This window comes from Periophthalmus magnuspinnatus, chromosome 2, assembly GCF_009829125.3.
Source record: "Periophthalmus magnuspinnatus isolate fPerMag1 chromosome 2, fPerMag1.2.pri, whole genome shotgun sequence".
NCBI lineage: Eukaryota > Metazoa > Chordata > Actinopteri > Gobiiformes > Gobiidae > Periophthalmus > Periophthalmus magnuspinnatus.
This window is the reverse complement of record NC_047127.1, coordinates 8,806,734-8,827,080: the sequence shown is the minus strand read 5'-3', so window position 1 is coordinate 8,827,080 and position 20,347 is coordinate 8,806,734. Positions and strand designations below refer to the sequence as shown.

General features: G+C 38.8%; 1 protein-coding gene across 1 annotated transcript; it reads left to right on the top strand.

The window, feature by feature from the left end:
* Window positions 1-216: 216 nt before the first annotated feature.
* Window positions 217-16,207, top strand: LOC117382463 (receptor activity-modifying protein 1-like). Its single transcript, XM_033979650.2, has 3 exons — window positions 217-380; window positions 6,204-6,342; window positions 13,335-16,207. Exons 1-3 carry the CDS (start codon window positions 326-328, stop codon window positions 13,588-13,590), a joined length of 450 nt encoding a protein of 149 aa, XP_033835541.1. The 5' UTR covers window positions 217-325; the 3' UTR covers window positions 13,591-16,207.
* The last annotated feature ends 4,140 nt before the right edge of the window (window positions 16,208-20,347 follow it).

Genomic DNA, 20,347 nt, shown 5'->3' with positions numbered 1-20,347 from the left:
TATTTTGTCTAAATTGTGAGGTGTTGAAATAATTTGAGTCATCTCTTCCCTCTGAGCAGCCGGGGCAGAGGATCAGATGACCGGCTTCTATCAATAGATCCACTGCGCTCGGAGCCAGGATCGTGTCTGTCTGCGCCAGTGGTTCAAGGCGAAGGGGAAAACCTCTTTACGCACGGACCTGTTTTACGCACGGACCTGCTTTACGCACGCGGTTTAGGCTTTCCAACAGCGCGCACTCGTGGGTAGAAGCACGGAGTGAAGCTTTTGGAGGTGGGGATGATCTAGTTGGAGACCGGACAGTGAGCGCAGAGTCCCCGGTGCCACAATGGAGCCGAGCCGCGCGTCGTGGCTGAGAGCGGGACTCGTTCTGTTCGTAGCAGGTGAGACGGGTTTTTTCCGTGTAACATTCAAATATGTAGAGACTATTTTTTTATATCTGATGTTTATCTCCAGGTGTTATGCAAAGTGTTGTTTTTCTAGGTACTTGTGCGTAATTAATGCGTAATCCGACATTAATCCCACATGACTGGACACTTGGTATTAACATGTTAATAAAATGTCCCGAACCGATATGCTTTTCATCACTGTATATATCATTAATAAAAGTAACAGCTGTAGTACCTGTGGTGGTAGTAGTAGCAGTAGTAGTAATAGTGGTAGTAGCAGTAGTAGTTGTAATGGTGGTAATAGTAGTAATATTGGTGGTGGTAGAAGTAGTATTAGTAGTAACAGTAGTAGTAGTAGTAGTGGTAGTGGTGGTAGTAGTAATAGTAGTAGTAGTAATAGTAGTAATTGTTGTTGTTGTTGTTGTTGTAATGGTAGTAGTGGTGGTAATATAGGTGGTGGCAGAAGTAGTAGTAGTAATAGTGGTAGTAGCAGTAGTAGTTGTAATGGTGGTAATAGTAGTAATATTGGTGGTGGCAGAAGTAGTAGTAGTAATAGTGGTAGTAGTGATATTAGTAGTAATGGTAGTAATAATAATATTTGTGGTGGTAGAAGTAGTAGTAGTAGTAGTGGTAGTGGTGGTAGTAATAGTGGTGGTAGTACTAGTAGTGGTAGTAGTAATAGTAGTAGTACTAGTAGTGGTAGTAGTAATAGTAGTAGTAGTAGTTGTTGTTGTAATGGTAGTAGTGGTGGTAATATAGGTGGTGGTACAAGTAGTAGTAGTAATGGTGGTAGTAGTAATGGTGGTAGTAGTAATGGTGGTAGCAGTAGGAGTGGTAGTAGTAATAGTGGTAGTGGTGGTGGTAGTAGTAGTAGTAGTAGTAATAGTGGTAGTGGTAGTAGTAGTGTGGTGGGTGTGGTAGCAGTAGCAGCAGCAGTAGTAGTAATAGTAAAAGTTGTAGTAGCAGTCAGAGTTGTAGTGGTAATGGTAGTAGTACCTGTAGTAGTTGTAGTGGTAATAGTAGCAGTAGTAGTACTAGTAGTAGTAGTAGTTTTCAAAAATACCCATTTTATATTTTTATACACATGAATACATTTATATAACCTTTATAGTTTCAAAGAGCCCATTTCACTTCACATTATTAAAACACTGTATTGGTCGATTCATTTGAGGTGGAACACATCAGTTTTAATCAGTTTTGATCTTTATTCAAAACAATGTTCAATCAAAAACATATTGCAAATGTTTCTTCTCACATTTAGAAAGAATCTGGAAAGCAAAACCAAATGAAATACTGTATCAAATATTTGTACACACATAGAGCTCATTATCTCTGTAGATTCAAACATAAATGTAAACTTGGAACCAAATAGTCATGTTAAAAATACTTCTCTTATATATTTAGTACTAATGGTCTTGTGTGTATTCTTCTCAACAACTGTATCCGGTGTTGAGCAGGTGGATCATTATCAGTACCACTAGAATGGACTGTACTGCAAAAAGTTACATGTAGACTTTAGGCTTTTATGGCCTGGTGACCTTGGCGACAAAAATGCTAAAAATGTTCCCATAACTTTGACACGGTTGTTTGAAAAAGTCGTATTTGATAAACTGCCAACTACTAACTATACTACAAGAAATTTACGGTTCACAATGTAACTTTTCTGGTCGTCTCCGTGGAGATGTGATTGCTTTGCCTGTAATGTTGCGCAGTTTGGCTTTAAAATATGTCTATCTAACCGAGCTAAGTTACAGTTTAGGTCTATGGAGAAGAGCTTTTAGCAGTAAAATAGCAGTAGCAGAATCAATGCAAGATGTTTTTTTTATAATCATACAGTGGAGCGCTCCATTCGAAGCAATAATATCTCCATGGAGACAAAGGGAAAGTTCCGTAGTACAGCTTTAATTAATGAGAAAGAACCTACTCTATCTTCATCCGTTTTCTGGAGCTGTTACATACTGTAGCTTTCGTTTGCTAGTCCAGTTTTACAAGTGTTTACAAATGGGCCAATCAAAGCCATCTGTATGAAGTTTATAGACGTAAATACAGTTCCTTATTTGGAGGTATAGATTTACTGAAGAATTTAAAGAAACAGTGGGGAATTTATACTGCACTTTCATGTAATGTCATAGAATAGTGGTACCCAGCCGTCATCTCCCAGCAACGTACCACCGTCTTACCCATGGGTACGTTGGTCCTTCTTCTAGCTGAGAACTACTGTTGGTGGACGAAGTAGTCGATTACAGTACAGATACAAGGACAAACAAGTACTCAAGTAAAAGTATCACATGAAAAAAATCAAGCACCTGTTTGAAAATGTACTTAAAGAGTAAAAAGTCAAAGTATTTTGCGCAGATTTTGAGGTCTTTTGTTTGCTCAAATTATGAAAATTATGTTAAAAATAAACCCTTCACTTTCCAGCAGGTTTCAAACGATCATAAAAAAATACTTTTACTTTTCAGTCCTGTTCAAAAATGTAGTAGTAAGTGGAAAGTACAAATAACTGCTCTAAGATGTAGTGCAGGAAAAGTAAAAAGACTTTAAAATCTACTTAAGTTCAAATTTTAGGTATCTGTGCTTTACTTAGGTAGAGTACTTTACTACTTTTACTTTGCTACGATCCACCGCTGAGAACTACTACTACTACAACTACTACTACTAAGCTGCAGTATTATCGGGAAAAATATAGGTTTTGTGGTTGATAAAGAAAGATAGAACATAACAGTGAAAACAGAACTACAAAATTCTATAGAAGTTCTACCATTTTTACCACGCCATCCATTCACTAAAAATATATTTTCAATTAATCTAGATACATTTGTTCTACATATTAAATGAAAGACTTAATAATTTAAGTACTATTTGGGTCATAGGTCCATTTAAAACATTCAAAACAGGAGTAGTGTGAGTATAAATGTTTATCACCAGATTATTAAAGTGCACCTGTATCCAGTTAGTTTGGCTTGTCCTTGAACTATATTCCAGCTAAAATCCCCTTTTCCCAGCTCAGTTCTGGTGCAGTTGGTCCTTAGACTTAAACTGTCATGAGATCTTGTTCTAAATGTTCCCGTAACAAAGTTCAACAAACAAGTAAGATATTCAGGCAGTCTGAGGTAGTGTCCTTATAAATACATTTCTTACAGTGTTGCTCTCTTCTGACAGATGCGATGGCCAACTTACTTTTTCACAGAGTGTTCAGCGATGGGTTTTAAATTCATCGCCCGTTATGAAACAAAGGGCTGAGTTTTCGAAAGAGTATACTTAAAGGTTTCAGAGTAGTAGTAGTTCTCAGCGGTGGAGCGTAACAAAGTAAAAGTAGTAAAGTACTGTACCTAAGCAAAGCACAGATACCTAAAATTTGAACTGAAGTAGATTTTAAAGTCTTTTTACTTCTACTCCACTGCATTTAAGAGCAGGTATCTGTACTTTCTACTCCACTACATTTTTGAACAGGACTGAAAAGTAAAAGTATATTTTAAGATCGTTTGAAACCTGCTGGAAAGTGAAGAGTTTATTTTTAACACGTTCATAATTTGAGCAAACAAAAAAGCTCAAAATCTGCGCGAAATAGTTTAACTTTTTACTCTTTAAGTAGATTTCCAGTTACTTAAATACTTTTACTTAAACAGATTTTTTCATGTCATACTTTTACTTGAATACTTTTTTTGCACTGGTATCTGTACTTACTTACTGTTATTATTAATTTATTCATTTATTTTGGCTGGGGAAAAAAAAATCAAACTGCATTCAAAACTACAATCAAAATGCGTTCTCAGTGTGAATGCGGTCACCTCTCCCCAGATCTGACCCGTAGCTTGGTCTGGTGGCGTCGCCTGCTTGTCTCCATGGAGATAAATGCATTTAACACCATACCGTGGAACATTCCCAGCAAAAAAATAACGTGATTATTGCAGAAAAACTAACATTACTAGCGCTGACACAATACTAGAACGTCATTTTAATTTTAAATTGTAGTACTTTCTCTGATTCCCTTATATCCGTGTAATCCCTCAGTGGTCCAGGTAGGTTCCATAGTGGTCCACGGGCGTTTCAAAGGCCCGGTCTCCAATGATGTGACAAATATTTCTCATAGCGGTGTGGAATGTTGCATTATTGTAAACTGTGAGCGTATTAGCATCAGTGCCTTATCTGTTTCAATGGTTCATGTTTACACGTTAACAAAATGGAGGAGGCTCGTTTCCTGTGATGACTCCCTGACGACATGTGTATAGATACAGGGGCAGTTCAAACAAAGCAGGACCAGGGGATATAATGGAGGGTCTTATCTGTCCAGTGCAGCCTGTTTGAGGTCTTAAAATCTATACGCTTTTTAATGTATTTCAGTGTCATTTGTTTTGTTCTTTTATTTTATGTTTTTAAAATTGGACGACGTAGCTTTTCTGAGAGGCTCTGTGCAATTATTAACTCATAAAAAAAGCTCCAATTATCTGTAAAATGAAGCAATCTGTTTTGGTTTGTTTCCATCGGTATGACTTGGACGAGATCGGTACAATCCAAAAGTGTCTCTGTTGTCTAAAGTGAACTGTATCGTCCCATCTGAAGCAGACCCCGGAGGGTACGAGCTCCCAGGGGCGTCTGGATCTCTTCTCCTGTCTTTAGCTAAAAAGAGCTACACAACGCTCCCAAGGTGACTGGACAAGAGACAACTCAGACTCAGGCAAGAACGAGACGAAAACGCAGATATAAACATGAAATTATTTCTCACCGAATATTCACTTGATCTTTTGATAAACTGCTGTACTTCTCGGGATGGACACTTGTTTGTTGAGCCAACGTGCTTCGCAAAACAATGCTAGCATGTTAGCAACAGTCTGGAGCATGGAGATACTACTTGGAGACACTAGATGGCTATACTTTTACTTATTTCTTGAACGTTATGAAAATTACTTTAAACTAACTTATCTCTCTTTTTAAAATTACAAGCAAAGACTGTATATGTAAATGGACATAGTTAACGCACTAGCTGCCGCATTCCAAATACTGTAGGTAGCACTTCCGGCTCCACTGACTCTGGCTCCAATTCAGTTTACATTGAAAAACTGTCACCTCTCTCTTCATAAATGCTGCTGTTAGGCTCGTCGGTTTGGTCTTAAAATTTTCGTATTGCTCTTAAAATGTTTGTATTAACCCGCTCTACATGATACATTATTCACCATTGTGTCCGTAAATCAAAATATGAACATTAAAAACAGACAAATCTTCTTTCCCTTACGTCACTCCCGCTAGCGTTAGTATCAGGTTTGATTGACTAAGTTCCAAATAGGCAAATCAACTTCAAATTTGCCGCTGTAACCGCGTAGCCTCCCTGAGCTTCATTTGACTGGAGCTATGGGTGACGCCACACTCCTGTTTGCTTCTTTATACAGTCTAAAATTACGAGTCTTTTTATGCTAAAAACAAAATGCTGTCCGTAGTAAGGGGCTGCCTCTCCACAGATCTGCCCTGTAAGTTGTTCTGGTGGTCAGATTAATGCCATACTGTGGAACATTCCATGCAAAGGAATATTATCTTCCTGGTGACAAGCAGGCAGCGTGCCCTCCTGTTATAGAGGTCTAAACCACGAGATTAGCCAATTCGATTTTTGTCCATAAAAGGCTGCTTTGTCTTGTTTTTTTTTTGTAGAGGACAAAAATATTACCTAGACTAGTGCACATTTTCAGCTGCACACACACACACCATCAAAACTGGGATTTAACTAGGACTAGACGAGGACTAGACGAGGACTAGACCAGGATTAGACTAGGATAAAACAAGAAAATCCCCCAGTCTAATCACATTGTAATTTTCCATTTTCAGCCCAACTCCTGCCCTCCATCTCCGCTTGCAACCACGGATTCTACCGGGAGATGCTCAGCGACTACTGCATGATTAAATTCCACAAGGGCATGGCTTCTCTGGACCGCCGACTGTGGTGCAACTGGCCCGATACAATGGAGTGAGTTCACGCATGAAAAACAATATTTACTTTGACAGAACAATATGTCCAGTGGTGAGTGACGGGCCGTGCATGTACACAGGAATGAGTTAATGGATCTAGCTAGCACCAATTAGCGTAGTATGGCCGCCTATACTGAAGTGAAAGGAATGTACGGCTTTGTTTGCTAATACGTTAATTTGGATCCGGAATGTCACACTTCGGGATTGTATGAGGAACAATAGAGTAAAAAGGGACTGGAATATTTTTATTTTGTAGCAACAGTGTCATTAACAACTAAGATGTCATTTTAGTTTAAATTGGAAATGAAGATTGGATTATACTACTAACACTCCGCGTGCTATTTCTACTACTACCTCTACTGCCACTACTACAACTACTACTTCCAAGCAATTACTACCACTGCTACTACTACTACATAAACTACAACACCACTACTACCACTACTACTCATTCCACCACAACTACTACCACTACATCAGACTGCCACTACTACTACTAACACTATTATTACTACTAGCGCAACTACAACTGTTGCTATTACTACTACTACCACCACGACTACTACTAGCACTACCACTACTACTACCATTACCACCACCACTACTACTATCACCATTACTACCACCCTCACCACAGCTACTACTACTACTACTACTATCACCATTACTACCACTACTACAACCACTACCACCACAGCTACTACTACTACTATCACCATTACTACCACTTCTACTACAACAACTCAGTTTGAAGTATGAATCGGAACTACTTGGACTTTGTGTGTTTGTTTTTCATTGTGATGTAATTCCAGTCCATTATTGACACAGTTGTTGCCCACTTGGAGTCAGTTGCAGCGCAGCCATGTAACTTGCCCTATCCCAGAATACTTCAAAACAAATGCTTTGCCAATCGCCGTATGAGTCATGGACGTAACAGTAAACACAATAAGTAATACTGACAAAAATATCACTTTATATAAGACCACTTTTTTTATCAAATACTGTCCAGAATTTTCTTTTTCTAAGTGTTTAAACAGGCGGTATTATGCAAAATTTTGAGCTTTCTGCCATGTTATAACGTTGCCTCGTCAAAAACCTGCCTTAAGAGGTTTTAGATGTCAATCCATGCATGTTTAAGTAATCTAGCGATCTCTCCAGAGCCCTATTTGAACACGCAAGCTCCCACACGACAATTCTCCATAGATATAAAAAAGCAGGACACAAAACATTATGATGTGCAGTAGTTTCATTAGCAGGATGCACGCTGATTGTGTTGTGATAGCGCTCTGAAGGGGGAGTGAATTAGCGCAGAGAGCAAAGAGAGGGGGGACTCAGAAACTTAAACTTATAAAACATAGTAAAATGGTATTTAGCGTCTTAATTATTCTCCCAGATGAGTTTCTCAGCACTTTTCTTAACCCTCAGAAACCAGAGCGGAGTGTTGTCTTCACAGTAATACTAAGAACAACTAGCATGCTAACAAACACTTCCTAATCTCAGACATTAAAACACTTCAAAACGGCGTGCAGACAGTACACAGCGGACTTACTTTGACCTCAAGAGCTGCTTGTAGATTATATCTGTGCATCTGTATATCAAATACATGGGTACTGGCCCTTTAAGACCTAATTTTGACATGAACAATCATTTATTTATTTATTCTTTATTTAAACACTATAGCTCCATTGAGATTTGGAATTTAATGCTCAGGGTCCCATGGGGAGGCTGCTGTATGTTTTTAGTGGTAGGGGAAACCAGGCTACCCAGAGGAAACCTTCATATGCACAGCTTTGGTGGTACTCGGTTGATAATACAGCGTAAGGGAATCTGTAGTCTTTGTTCAGTCACTCGACACTAGTGTTGGTGGGATGCTTTTAAAACCACAGCTGCCTTGGGACAATCTAGCAGAAGTGAGGCTGCTAATCTGCTCCATTAGCCTCTCTGAGCGGCACCGACACTCACACACACGGCATTCATACAAGCAAGACCTCATAAAGACTGTGATTTTTGCAGTTTTATATGTATGTTTTATGTGGGGACGTTAAATATTATGGAAGGCGCTGTACCTGATTTTTAGGGCGAACAAAGCACAGTTAGCCCGTAAAGCGTGGTACGTTTGTCCGGTGTTAATGCAAGCGAATGTCCAGGTCCACCTTACTGTTTTAAAATATGAAAAACTAGTTCATTTTAAACATCTCGAGCATCCTAATTATTCACCGAGGTAAGGGTTAGGTGTTATGGTACTAATAAAAGGGCACATTTTTCCCCATGTGTCTGAGCAAAATGTGTCTTTCCCCAGTACATATATTTTGTTTAAGCTGCTCTCAAGGTCAAAATACGTCTGCTGTGTTCTGTCTGCATCTAATTACACAGCGTTTTACTGTCCGATAATCAGGAAGTGCACATTAGCATGCTAGTTGTTGCTTTACCGTCACGGCAAAACTCTGCTCTGGTCTCTGAGAGTTGTGAAAAATCCTTATAAACTCATCGCGGTGAATAGTTAGGATGTTCAGAATGTGTAAGGTAAGTGAGGAATAACTTTGGACCACTGCAAACTGTTTAAAATGAACTAGATCCATTTTTTTCCAAGTTTTTTAAGACACCTTTAATGTATAGTATTTTGCCGATTTAAAACGGAATTAATAAAAATGTACGCATGTGAATATTAACAATGTGCTAAAGGGTTTGTGAGAGCTATGAGTTAGATAAATACTACTTCTTTGGGGGGAAAAAGTAACACTATTTGGTAAAAACAACATGAGGTATACATTATATTAACAGGTAACTGAATCCACCAGATAAATCCATTTAAATCCCAACTTCTCCATTTGGTCCTGATTTCCCGGTGTTTCTAAGCGCACATAGTAAACATAGTCCAGTACAAGTGTAAGGAAAGAATGCTGCGGTTGGCTTTAAAGGGTAAAAGTAACAAATTATAAATACTTACGTTACTGTAATTGAGATATTTGGGGTAATTGTACTTTTTGGAGTAGATTTTTATAGTGAAACTAAACCCTAAATCGACCTTTTTTTTGCTACATAACTGTGTAGGGTGTTTTAGCCTAGCATAGTATTATCCAAATCCATGTGGCCAATCATTTTTTTGTGCTAACTTCACAAATGTGCAGATTTGTGGTCAAAAACATAAACCCGAGTGTGTACTGGTTCCAGCTGTCAGTACAATTTCAAGTACTACGCGACATCATGCAGAACTGCCCAGCTTACATCCAGGTGTTTCTGATTACAAACACGTGGCAGTAGGGGCGGAGTTTGAAGTGTGCATCCCTGTTAGACCAATCACAGTGTTCCTCATATGTCCAGACCCCACCCCTCCTCCACCCTCACTATCTTCTTTAGTTCGTCCAGGTACTGCCCAGTTTAACAGCTATATTTAAAATTGGTTGTGGGTGAAGTTTAGGTGTTTAGTCCCACTTTAAGTAATTTTTTTGCAGGGGTAATCCTTCCTTGAACAAAAATGGGGGCCTTAGAAATCACCTATCTCGAATGTATAACTCCATCCTCAAACTCAAATCAAAACAAAGAAAACAATAGGGCTAGCCAGGATGCTAATAGGTGTGAAATCACTCATTAGGGCCTGAATAATTATGCTCAGCAGGACTGAGGCACAGTGCACACTTAGTTTGGCACAATAGACCTAGCCTATAAACATAAACTGTAAACAATAGTTGTTTTTAGTTTCAGTGTAGTTGTGGGGTTATTCAAAAGAAATGTAAAAAATTGTATTGGTGGAGTAGTAGTTTGCAAATGTAGCGGTAGCGTACATGTTACACAAGTATAGGCTGGCTGAGGGAGTACAGGAGTAGGACTAAAAGCAATGCCTGTCCATAGGGCTGTTCAAATCAATCCTAAGTATTGATATATTGACACCAAAATGAGTGTAGGTATTGATTGTGTAAAGAGGTGAGAGGTCACTGAGGTTAGCGAGTGTGACGTCACCCGTAACGTTCAGCTCCAGTCAAATGAAGCTCATCGAGGCTAGCAGTCACATATTTGGAATTACCACCGCAAGTATCATAGCAACCAAAGAGCCAATACGGAGCAAAGCCACACCGTCGGTTTTAGCAGGGAGCGGGAGCTTTGCAACGCTGTCAATCAAACCTGTTGCTAACGCTAGTGGGAGCGACCTCGGAAAGCGAAGGAGACTGATTTGTGTGTTATTAATGTTTAAATGTGGATTTGCGGGCTATGCAGTAGCAATAGCAATCTAAAAATACCAGGATCATGTAGAGCGGGTTAATACGAACATTTTAAGACCAAAATGACGAGCCTGACAGCAGTAGTTGCAATACAAAGTGAATGAGAGCCAGAGCAAATGAAGCTAGCTATGTCCATTTATAGATACAGTCTATGGTATTGATACTCAGGTTTTCAGATCAATACCTTATGTTTCCATTACTGACCTTATTTCCCATAGGAGTTGTTATATTTGTGACGCTTTTGGCAGCTCATCTCCATCAGCAGTGCACTTAATACCTTAATCCACTACGTGCTCAGAAATAATAACCTAGACTATTTTTAAGACTATTTAACACAGAGGTGGTTGGCTTAAACACTTGTGAGCTCTGTGGAGTGGTGAGAAGAGGGAGAGGAGGGAAATGAGGGACATGTCCTGCACTCAATCAACTCAGAGGCAGATTGGACATTAAAGGTCCTATGTCACGCGAAATTGACTGTTTGAGCTTTAAGCCATGTTGTAATGCTGTTATCTCCTAAAAAAAAATACCCAGAGTTATGTTTTGTTTCATTCACACGTTTGAGTAATATTAGTAATTTATTATTAGTCTGTCTACATCCCCAAAGCTAAAAAGCTCTGTTCCACCTTGTGATGTCATAAAGTGGTAGTTTTCAAGTTAACAGCTATGTTTTATCTTTTGTTCAGTAGAGATTGGCAATTCCAGGTCTGCAATTATCCAAATGATTCTAGTGAAGGTGTATGGAGTTTAAAAACACAGTAGAGGACTTCCTGTATTACCACATGACATCACAAGGTGGAACAGAATCTTTTCAGAACTCCAGAACTCAAGCCTAAATATGCAGGATTTGATTTAAACATGTGTGAATGAAATTAAGAACGTATAAAAATGCACCATTAAAAAGTAACTCCAGTACAGATCAGTATAGGAAATATACATTTATAACATTTCAGGTATCACGCAGCTCTAGTTGTCTATACTTTATAAAATAATCATGTTATTACTGGATAAATATGTTCCTTTTCTAAATGGTATTCATGGTGAATATCAAGAAGAAGATTGTTAGAGACATTCCATTTCTGTGCTGTACCGAGGGCCCTCACCGCCAGCTCAGTCCTTGTTATCTTATCCTGCATCAACAGAGGTAATCCTCCCCACAATGGCAGCATAGCCAGACTGGACAGTACTGGACTAGGATGGATGATCAGAGTGTTTTTAGGGTTCATGTCTCCGGGTGCTGGGTCCTGTTATGATGGTAAATAAACTTCTCCCGCGTTATAAATCCAGTGCCATGCCTCTTCTTTTTCACGTTACTACAGTTTATTCTACAACAGATATTACATTTTCTTTTCAAGGAATGGGCAAATAAAAATGTAACATTCATGGAAATAGTTGCACAATTTATATGGAAAAAAAAAACATTCATACATTTTACCAACAGTCTCCATGAACCAGGACTATGTTGCAATGCCATGAGGTGCTAGCATAGCGGTATGCCAGTGCTCCACGCGGCTGGTATATTTAGCAGTGTTAAGCCCGTGGTAACTTGACACGCAGCTCTGACTGTTTCCTGACAGCAGGAATCTCCAGCGTCCAAGGACATTTCAAAGACAAGCTCAAGTTCACAGTGGATCATTAGCTTGGCACAATAAATGGATCGTTGTGACACATTGCAAAAAGAGTCAATATTGTAACTTAAAAGGAGCTGTGTGTAGCCTGTTGTCTTATAGTTTCAAAAATGGTATAACAATCACAACTGAACCTGTGTAAAAGCCTTAATCTGCAGATAGAGGACACAGACAAGGTTGTCTCATTCTCAGTTTATGGACAGGCCTCATGTTAAAGCTCAGAATCTCCCGAATTCACTCACTGAGCTGCAGAGGCTGCATTAGCACTGATTCATGATTGGCCGCAGGTGCCGTGGTTTAAGTAAGGACCATTCAGATCAGAGTGAGTCTGAATTTTAACGTTGAGTCCATAAGTCTTTCATTATCCAATTTGAGGAACCAAAAGAGAAAAAATACTTGGACAACTAGGACATCATGCCCAGTGTTTTTGTAAATAAAGGGGGGGTATACAAAACTGACTTTTTGGAGCTTTCGGCCTTGTTGTTTCTTCATCCAAAAACATGCCTGAAGAGATTTTAAATGTCATCCATATGTTTGAGTAATCTAGCGATCTCTCCCGAGCCCTATTCGAAAACTACTTACAGTTAGCAGTACGATTCTGTCCAAAACTCAGCCCACAAGCCTATGTCACCCATGCTCCCACACTGCAATAGTCCATAAATATATAAGAGCAAGATACAAAACAATACACTACAACTTCAAACCTGATGTGATGTGCAGAATAGTTCCATTAGCAAAATGAATGCTGACTGTAATGTGATAGCGCCCTGAAGTCAAACTTGGCATAATAATTCAGGGCCCTAATGGTGCTCTCACCGAGTAGCACACTGGCTATTTCTATTGTTTTTGTTGTTAGATTTAGGTCTGAGGATGGAGTTATAAGCAGGTCATAAATGGTGTCTGTAAGTGTAAGTGTAATACCTCCTCTTCAAGAATAAACTACAATTGTTGTCAGTAAAAGTTATAATTGATCTGAACATGTCTACCTTGTATCTGATCATGTTTGTGCAATTTAAAGTCAGAACCTTACATACGCTTCATTTAATAATTATAAATTATAATTTGGCTCATTGTTTTGCTAAACCCATTTACCCCCCACTAGAGTTACATAGCTCAACTTTAACACCTTATTATTACTTTTATTGCAGTATTTACGAGGACGTGACAAACTGCACCTTCCACGTGGCCCTGTTCATGGACTGTTTCTGGCCCAATCGCGAGGTGGACCGTTTCTTCACTGATATCCACCGTGACTACTTCCACGACTGTGCGCTAACGGGACGGCTACTGCACGACCCGCCCACTAGCATCCTCGCGCCCTTCATTGGCATACCCGTCCTGGTCACGCTGCTCATGACCGCCCTGGTGGTGTGGAGGAGTAAACGCACAGAGGGAGTGTTGTAAACAATCCAATGGACTGTTGTGTTTTTTTTTTTTCTGTTGTTTTTTTATGCATTGAATTTGTAATATGTAAGTTAGAATAAATTAAAAATAACTACCGGTAGTTTGTTAAGAAATTGAATGTGTTTTATTAGTGTGTATAGTTATGCCCCCATAGTGAATATGTATGTATCCATATTAATGTTGTCACAGTACTAAAATTTCAAACTCAATTTCGATACTAAGGAATAGACTCCATACAGATATTGATAGCACAATAATAACTAAAAACACTTTTTATTTAGATGATAGAATGTGATTTGTGAAATGGGATGATATGGGATGTTCTTTCCTCATCAAAAACATGTATTGAATTACGTGTTTTAATTGTTGAAAAATACCATGGTAAAATTCTTACATTGAGCAGGGTCACCTCTCCATTGACTTGACCTGTAACTTAGCCTGGTGATGAAATTTGCTTGTCTCAATGGAAGTTTAACTGGATTTATTTACCAATCATTTACACGCTCGTGCTCTGTGAGTGCTATAGGTTCTGTTATGTGTTGTTATGTGATTCTGTATTGTGTCTCCTCCTAGTGTCCATTTGGAGAATTGCACATTTAGATTAACACTCTTAAGGTGAGAATGTTACGATTATTTTTTAACTACAACTCTTACTACTCTTAATATTATGACGACTACCAATACTACTCATAATATGACTACAACTACTCCTACTATTACTCCTACTCCTACCCCTCTCCTAATGAGTACTACTACTCCTAATATAAGTACTACTACTACTCATACTTCCACTCCCACTACTTCTCCTAATACAAGTAGTACTACTACTAGACCCAATATGAGAACTACTACTAATACTACTACCCTACTACAACTACTACTCCTAGTCCTACTACTCCTACTACTACTACCACTACTCCTACAACCCATCAACACTTGAATGAATACAGATACTTGAATATCTTTCTTTGTGTCATTATGAAAAGTTATTAGGCCACTAGGAGTATTGTACTGCCTAATTATCATTGTTGGACTTTACCAGTAAAAGTACTTCATAATGAAAGTAACTTTGGTCTCTGCAGAAGACACCTGCGAGGTGGACAGCAACCTGCAAAATATAGAAAGAGGTTTGATAAAATTTGTACAACTTGAATGTAAAAAATAAAAGATGTAAATACTGTTATATATTAAACATTTGAATTGTGTATATGTGTTCAACATATATTTAAAGCACCACTATGTAACATTTTAGTTCAAATGAGTTTGTTACTTTTGGTTGTTTTTATTGCAGGGAAAAACATGTGTCTTTACTGTGAGCTGCCTTGCATCTCCAAAAAATCTGACTTTTATTTGGCCTTAGATATAGTTCCTTTGTTTATAGAGGTTATGTGCTGACATCATTGTATTCGAAAACTGCTCCCCAAAATTCCTGGCTGAGTTGAACTAAAGCAGAACTACGGGCAGCTTAATGGACAAAATGTTTGTTTCTTTCACATTTTAGCTGTGCGTTGAAGGAGAAAATGCCATTACTGAACATTGTCTGTGTAATCCCTCAGTTGTCCAGGTCTGATCCAGCATAGGAGGGCCATTAAAGGTTAAATTGGGTCATTAAGGCGACTGGAGACAATAGCTGCTTACAATTTCCGTTTAGTTAGTCCCTCCCTTCAGATGGATATAAGGCAGTGTCCAACAGCAATCTGACCAGAACTGAAGAGGCTTAGATGAGCAGCGAAACGTCTTCACTCCTACAACTTTTTGTCCAGTTGAGAGATTTAAACTTCGTCTTTTGCCATTACTCACCATTGATACTCATATAATGTTGCCACTCATTTTATAAAGTTCATAAAGTTGTGATGTCATATGCATAACCTCGATAATATTCCACAGCATGGCTTAAAATGCAGCCATTTCTTTGAAGAATGTTCCGAAGTATGGTTTTAACCTTTTATTTCCATAGAATCATGCACGTGATATGCCCCTGCCAGAAAGTTACACAGTGTTATTTTAATATAATGTGATATGTATATTTACCATTAAAAAAAAATCTAAATTGATGTATTGTTCAGTGTGATGTCACTTCCAGGTCCATCAGCTTGGCGATGACCAGCAGTTAGTGAGATATATTCACTGGTAATCCTGTTATAATAGATTATTACTTCTTTTTTTTTACATATTCGAAACAATTTGTGGTTAAACTGTATAAAGAAGTGGACTAAAATAGTGAAATAAAAACCTCTGAACGATCATGTACAGCAGGTTAATGCCAACATTTTAACACCAAAATGACAAGTCTGAAAGCATCAGTTACGGACAGAGGGGCAATGTTTCTTAATAGAAAGTGAATTGGAGCCAGAAGCGCCCCTTTGCTAACTTTCTATTTGGAACGTGGCAGCTAGCAGGTTAGCTATGTCCATTTTTATCTACAGTCTATGGTTTAAATTTGCTTGTCTCTTGTTTGATGAATAAGGAACAAAAACAAACCTAGAAATCAGCTGTGAAGTTTCTGTTTGGACCCGGAAGTGACATCATCACTTAACACCTCTATACTCTATGTTTATCTGTTATTTTTTAACCATCATCCAGTATATATTTAAAAATAAAATTAATAAATATGGACAAAAGAACAGTTCATTCAACTTACTTTGTCTCTGAGTTCAAATAGATCAGCTTGGCTTGTTCAGAATCCTTTAGCTGCATTTGTTGAAAGGTAGAAAAAGGGTTTGGTAGCAAACACCATCTGAAGATTTTGTACAGCTGCAAATAAATTTTACTTACCCCCCAAGGTCAGTACAGGATCATCCCCACTGTCTCTTTTCACAGATACACACATTGCATATGTGAACACTGTGCATCTACACCGCCCCGCTCACACCCCCACAGCCACACCCACACCCTCCTCCCCATCATGAGCTAGAACAGCAAGAGCACGTTCTCTTGCTGCCATCCAAGAATCTGCTCTCAAAACAGCACTCGCTTGCAAACAGTAACATGCTTGTTGTATCATAACATTGATTCTACTCAAATTTGCCCATAATTCTGAATAAAAGCTGGGCGCAGGTGAAATATGAAGCCTTATAACAGAACTGTGGCCAAAACGCCACATGAACTACTAATGAAAATGATATGAATATGATTTCTTCACTTTTCTTAGCCCCCTGCAAAACGATCAATGTTTTTAAAAAAATCTACTTTTAACTAATCATCATGTATAGTGTGTGCATGCACACATGTTAGATTCTACATTATGTGAACAATTACTACTAAGAAATAATATGTAGGATGTATGTTTAATACTGTTAAGAAGAAGAAAGAAAAAAAATAAAGTTTGGTTATCCTGAAGAAAATATGCAATTATTTCACACAGAATTTATTAAAATGTATATCAATGTGTAGCTCTTCAGTAGCTAAGCAAGATGAAAAAAATATATTTCAGTTATCTTAAACCAAATGTTCACCAAGCAGGTCTTATACACTCAGTCTGTGGGTTAAACACAGTCCTGTGGTAGAGCAGCGTCCTCACTCACCTCTCTAATCAAACGTCTTTCCTGAACAAATGTCCTATATTCCCTGAAGCAGAGCAGGTCCAGAGCAGGTCCAGAGCAGGTCCAGAGCAGGTCCAGAGCAGCCTCATGTTCCTCCACACTGTGTACAAGTCCTGTTATTCCTTTAACACTGTCACTCCATAAACACAGGCCACAGACCAGACGTGTCCTACCTGAGTGTGGCTCCCTGCTCCATCCTCCATAAACACAAACTAGCCCTGAAACTAGCTCATGTTTGATTAAATGTCTGTCTGTATTACAAACTAACATCTCATCATTACAAACACGAAGCTACAAACGAGGACTTTGCGCTAAAAGCGAGTTATTTGAGTCACTTGTTGAAAGTTGGCGCTGCTGTCGTCGTCTTCTGCTGCGCATGCGCACTTACTGGAAGTCCATTCATCCGGTTCCCATGAGCCTCTGGGCTTATGCCATGGAGCTATTAATTTTTTTTTTTTTATTTTATTAATTAGAATTATAAAATTACAGAATTATAGAAAAACATATTAAACTATAGAATTATATAGGCCACAAGAGAGCCCCAAGAGCCCATGTCTTTATATTGAAAATAATGATTTGAAAGTTTTTTTTCTGAAAACTAAACGGTGCTCGGGTGTTTATACTAGTCTACATATTCTTCTTAAATGATTAGATGTGTTTTACTTTCAGTAACTAGATATGTCCTGCATACATTTTTTTATTCGGGCAGTGGTGTGGACAGCTCTGTGTTTACACCTGTGTGAAGGACCCCTCCCCCTGAGGTGAACTGTGGGTGCACTGAGGCAACAGAGGGACATTTGAATGGGGGTTTTACAGACTAAAAAACTTTAGTTAGTGAAGTTACATTTATCTAAAGTACAGGACAATGTATGAAGAGCCCAGAGGAAGATTGTTTTTGAGAAAGAGGAACTTTTCAGAGAAGACTCGAAATATACCACCATTTTACACCAGTGTATCTGCAGAAAAACAGTGGAACTGAACGTGTATAATTGTGCAGACAGGACACAAATCAGAGGGACAGAGGACAGACAGGACACACCTCAGAGGGACAGAGGACACACCTCAGAGCAGCAGAGGACAGATAGGACACACCACAGAGGGACAGAAGACAGACAAGACACACCTCAGAGCAGCAGAGGACAGACAGGACACACCACAGAGGGACAGAAGACAGACAGGACACACCTCAGGACAGCAGGTGAGTCCGTTTATTACACTGTCTGTTTTTGGTTGTGTTTGATCCTTTTGCCTCTAAACATCAGATGATGTGAGTGAAGTTAAAGCGTCACTGCTCCTGTGTCACATTAACAACACTGATTATGACACAAACCTCTGTTACATCTGCTGAACGAAAAAACGACCTGTGAACGACTCCTGAATGCTCTGTGAATGCTCATATAGGGATAAACAGATACCACTTCATAGTAGTACTTCATTTTGAGAACTCACCGATACTGAGTAAACAAACCGGTTTCAGACATTTTTTACATGTGTTTGATTATAGTGGTAAATCTAATTAATTTCATCTTAGAATTCTTATTGTATCTACTGAAATCATTGTAGTAGCATCTTAATATTTATCACTTCCTCTTTATAGGCCGTTCCGAGCTAACTGCTAACACTGTTAGCATAACAGTGACTGTTGTTACTTTTACCACGTCCACACTTTGTCCATTATGTTCATGCTGTGCGTCTTTTAAAAGCTCTGAACCCGCTCAGTCGCTAAATATGTTTGTCAATTATAATAAGTCACACTGCAGCACAAGCAAATAATCATCAGCAACACTTAGCAACGTTAGCTGCTGCTATCGTAAACACAAGCACTGCGCTAATGTCCTCTGTGAACTATTGACAGAGTCCTAAATATTTGTATATTTCATGTGACAGTCACATGTGTCACAGCTGTGTTTAATGTGCAGAACAGTGAATGTGCAGCTTTATGTCCAGAGCTGCTCTGTGGAGAGATGAGCTGTGAGTCAAACAAGAGGCAGCACAGAAACAGTGGTATCGGCTCTTGGTATCGGCAGCTCATTGACGAGTATGAGTACTGGCACACAATACTGGTATCGGTATCTGCATCCTACTCATTGATATGTGTATTTACGTGAAATCACAGTATCCAAAGCCTGATAATAAACATAAAAATGATGTGATCCTAAAATCCTCTCTTATTTAATGTTCAGTCCAAATGATCTGATGATTATAAATCTGATGTTATGTCCAGGCTGTTTCTCGAATGCAACTCTTAACGTTGATTACTACTTTGTACTTCTTGAGTGATATGATTTTGAAGTAAGTGTACCCTTGCTCAAGTACATCGTTTGGCTTCATTATTGATAAATTGATAAACGGAAGCCCACTTTAGTCAACTGGAACACATTAAAATGCACCACAAACCAAGAAAAAAATGTCCAGAATTTTTTAATTTCTTTGGCAGACTTCCTTACATGTTTATATACTGTTATACTTGTGGTTATTGTTGTTGTGAGCCTCTAGAATTTTCAGGTTTTTTTTAGAAGTGGTCCTGATGATGGCTTAATGTTGTCAATATGAATATGTGGCACTGAAGTGGCGAGGGCCCTCGAGGGCAAATTCAACTTATGGCCCCTAAAGGCTAGGGCCGACCTTGCTCGTATTGATTATAAATAAACAAATAAATTAAATTTAAATGCAATTTAAAAAAAGTTTTGAGCTGGCTGTGGTCCTCAGTACTCATCATGGACCTATTAAAATAACTCAAGCGCAAACCTCTAAAACAGGCAGACTCTCTTGTTGTAAAAGCAGAGGCCTCTGTAGCACAGGACAAAGTTAATGAGACACTTGGAGTGACGCTCTGTTCAGTGACCAGTGTAATGTACTAAAGAACACCGCGACTGTTTCTCAATTCTCAGGATCGTTCCTCCTCTGGAGTCAGCAGTGTCCTGCTCACCCCACGCGTGGAACAGGCTCTGGACAGAGCGGCTGTCACGTGACCAGACCAAACATAAAATGAGTTTTAGTAAACATCACCGCTTATACAAATGAAAAGTAGAAGTGTGTTTATGTGTAACAAGTCATTTAGGCTGATTATTAAGTAAATAAATGTGATCCCCAATTCTCATCTTAAAAATCCTTTTAAGACAGATCTCTGAGGGGGGGTCAGAAGCCGACGATCCTGCATCTTGGAAACACCCCGTGACTTCAGCCATGCTTCAAACAGGCACAAATGAAGGGAC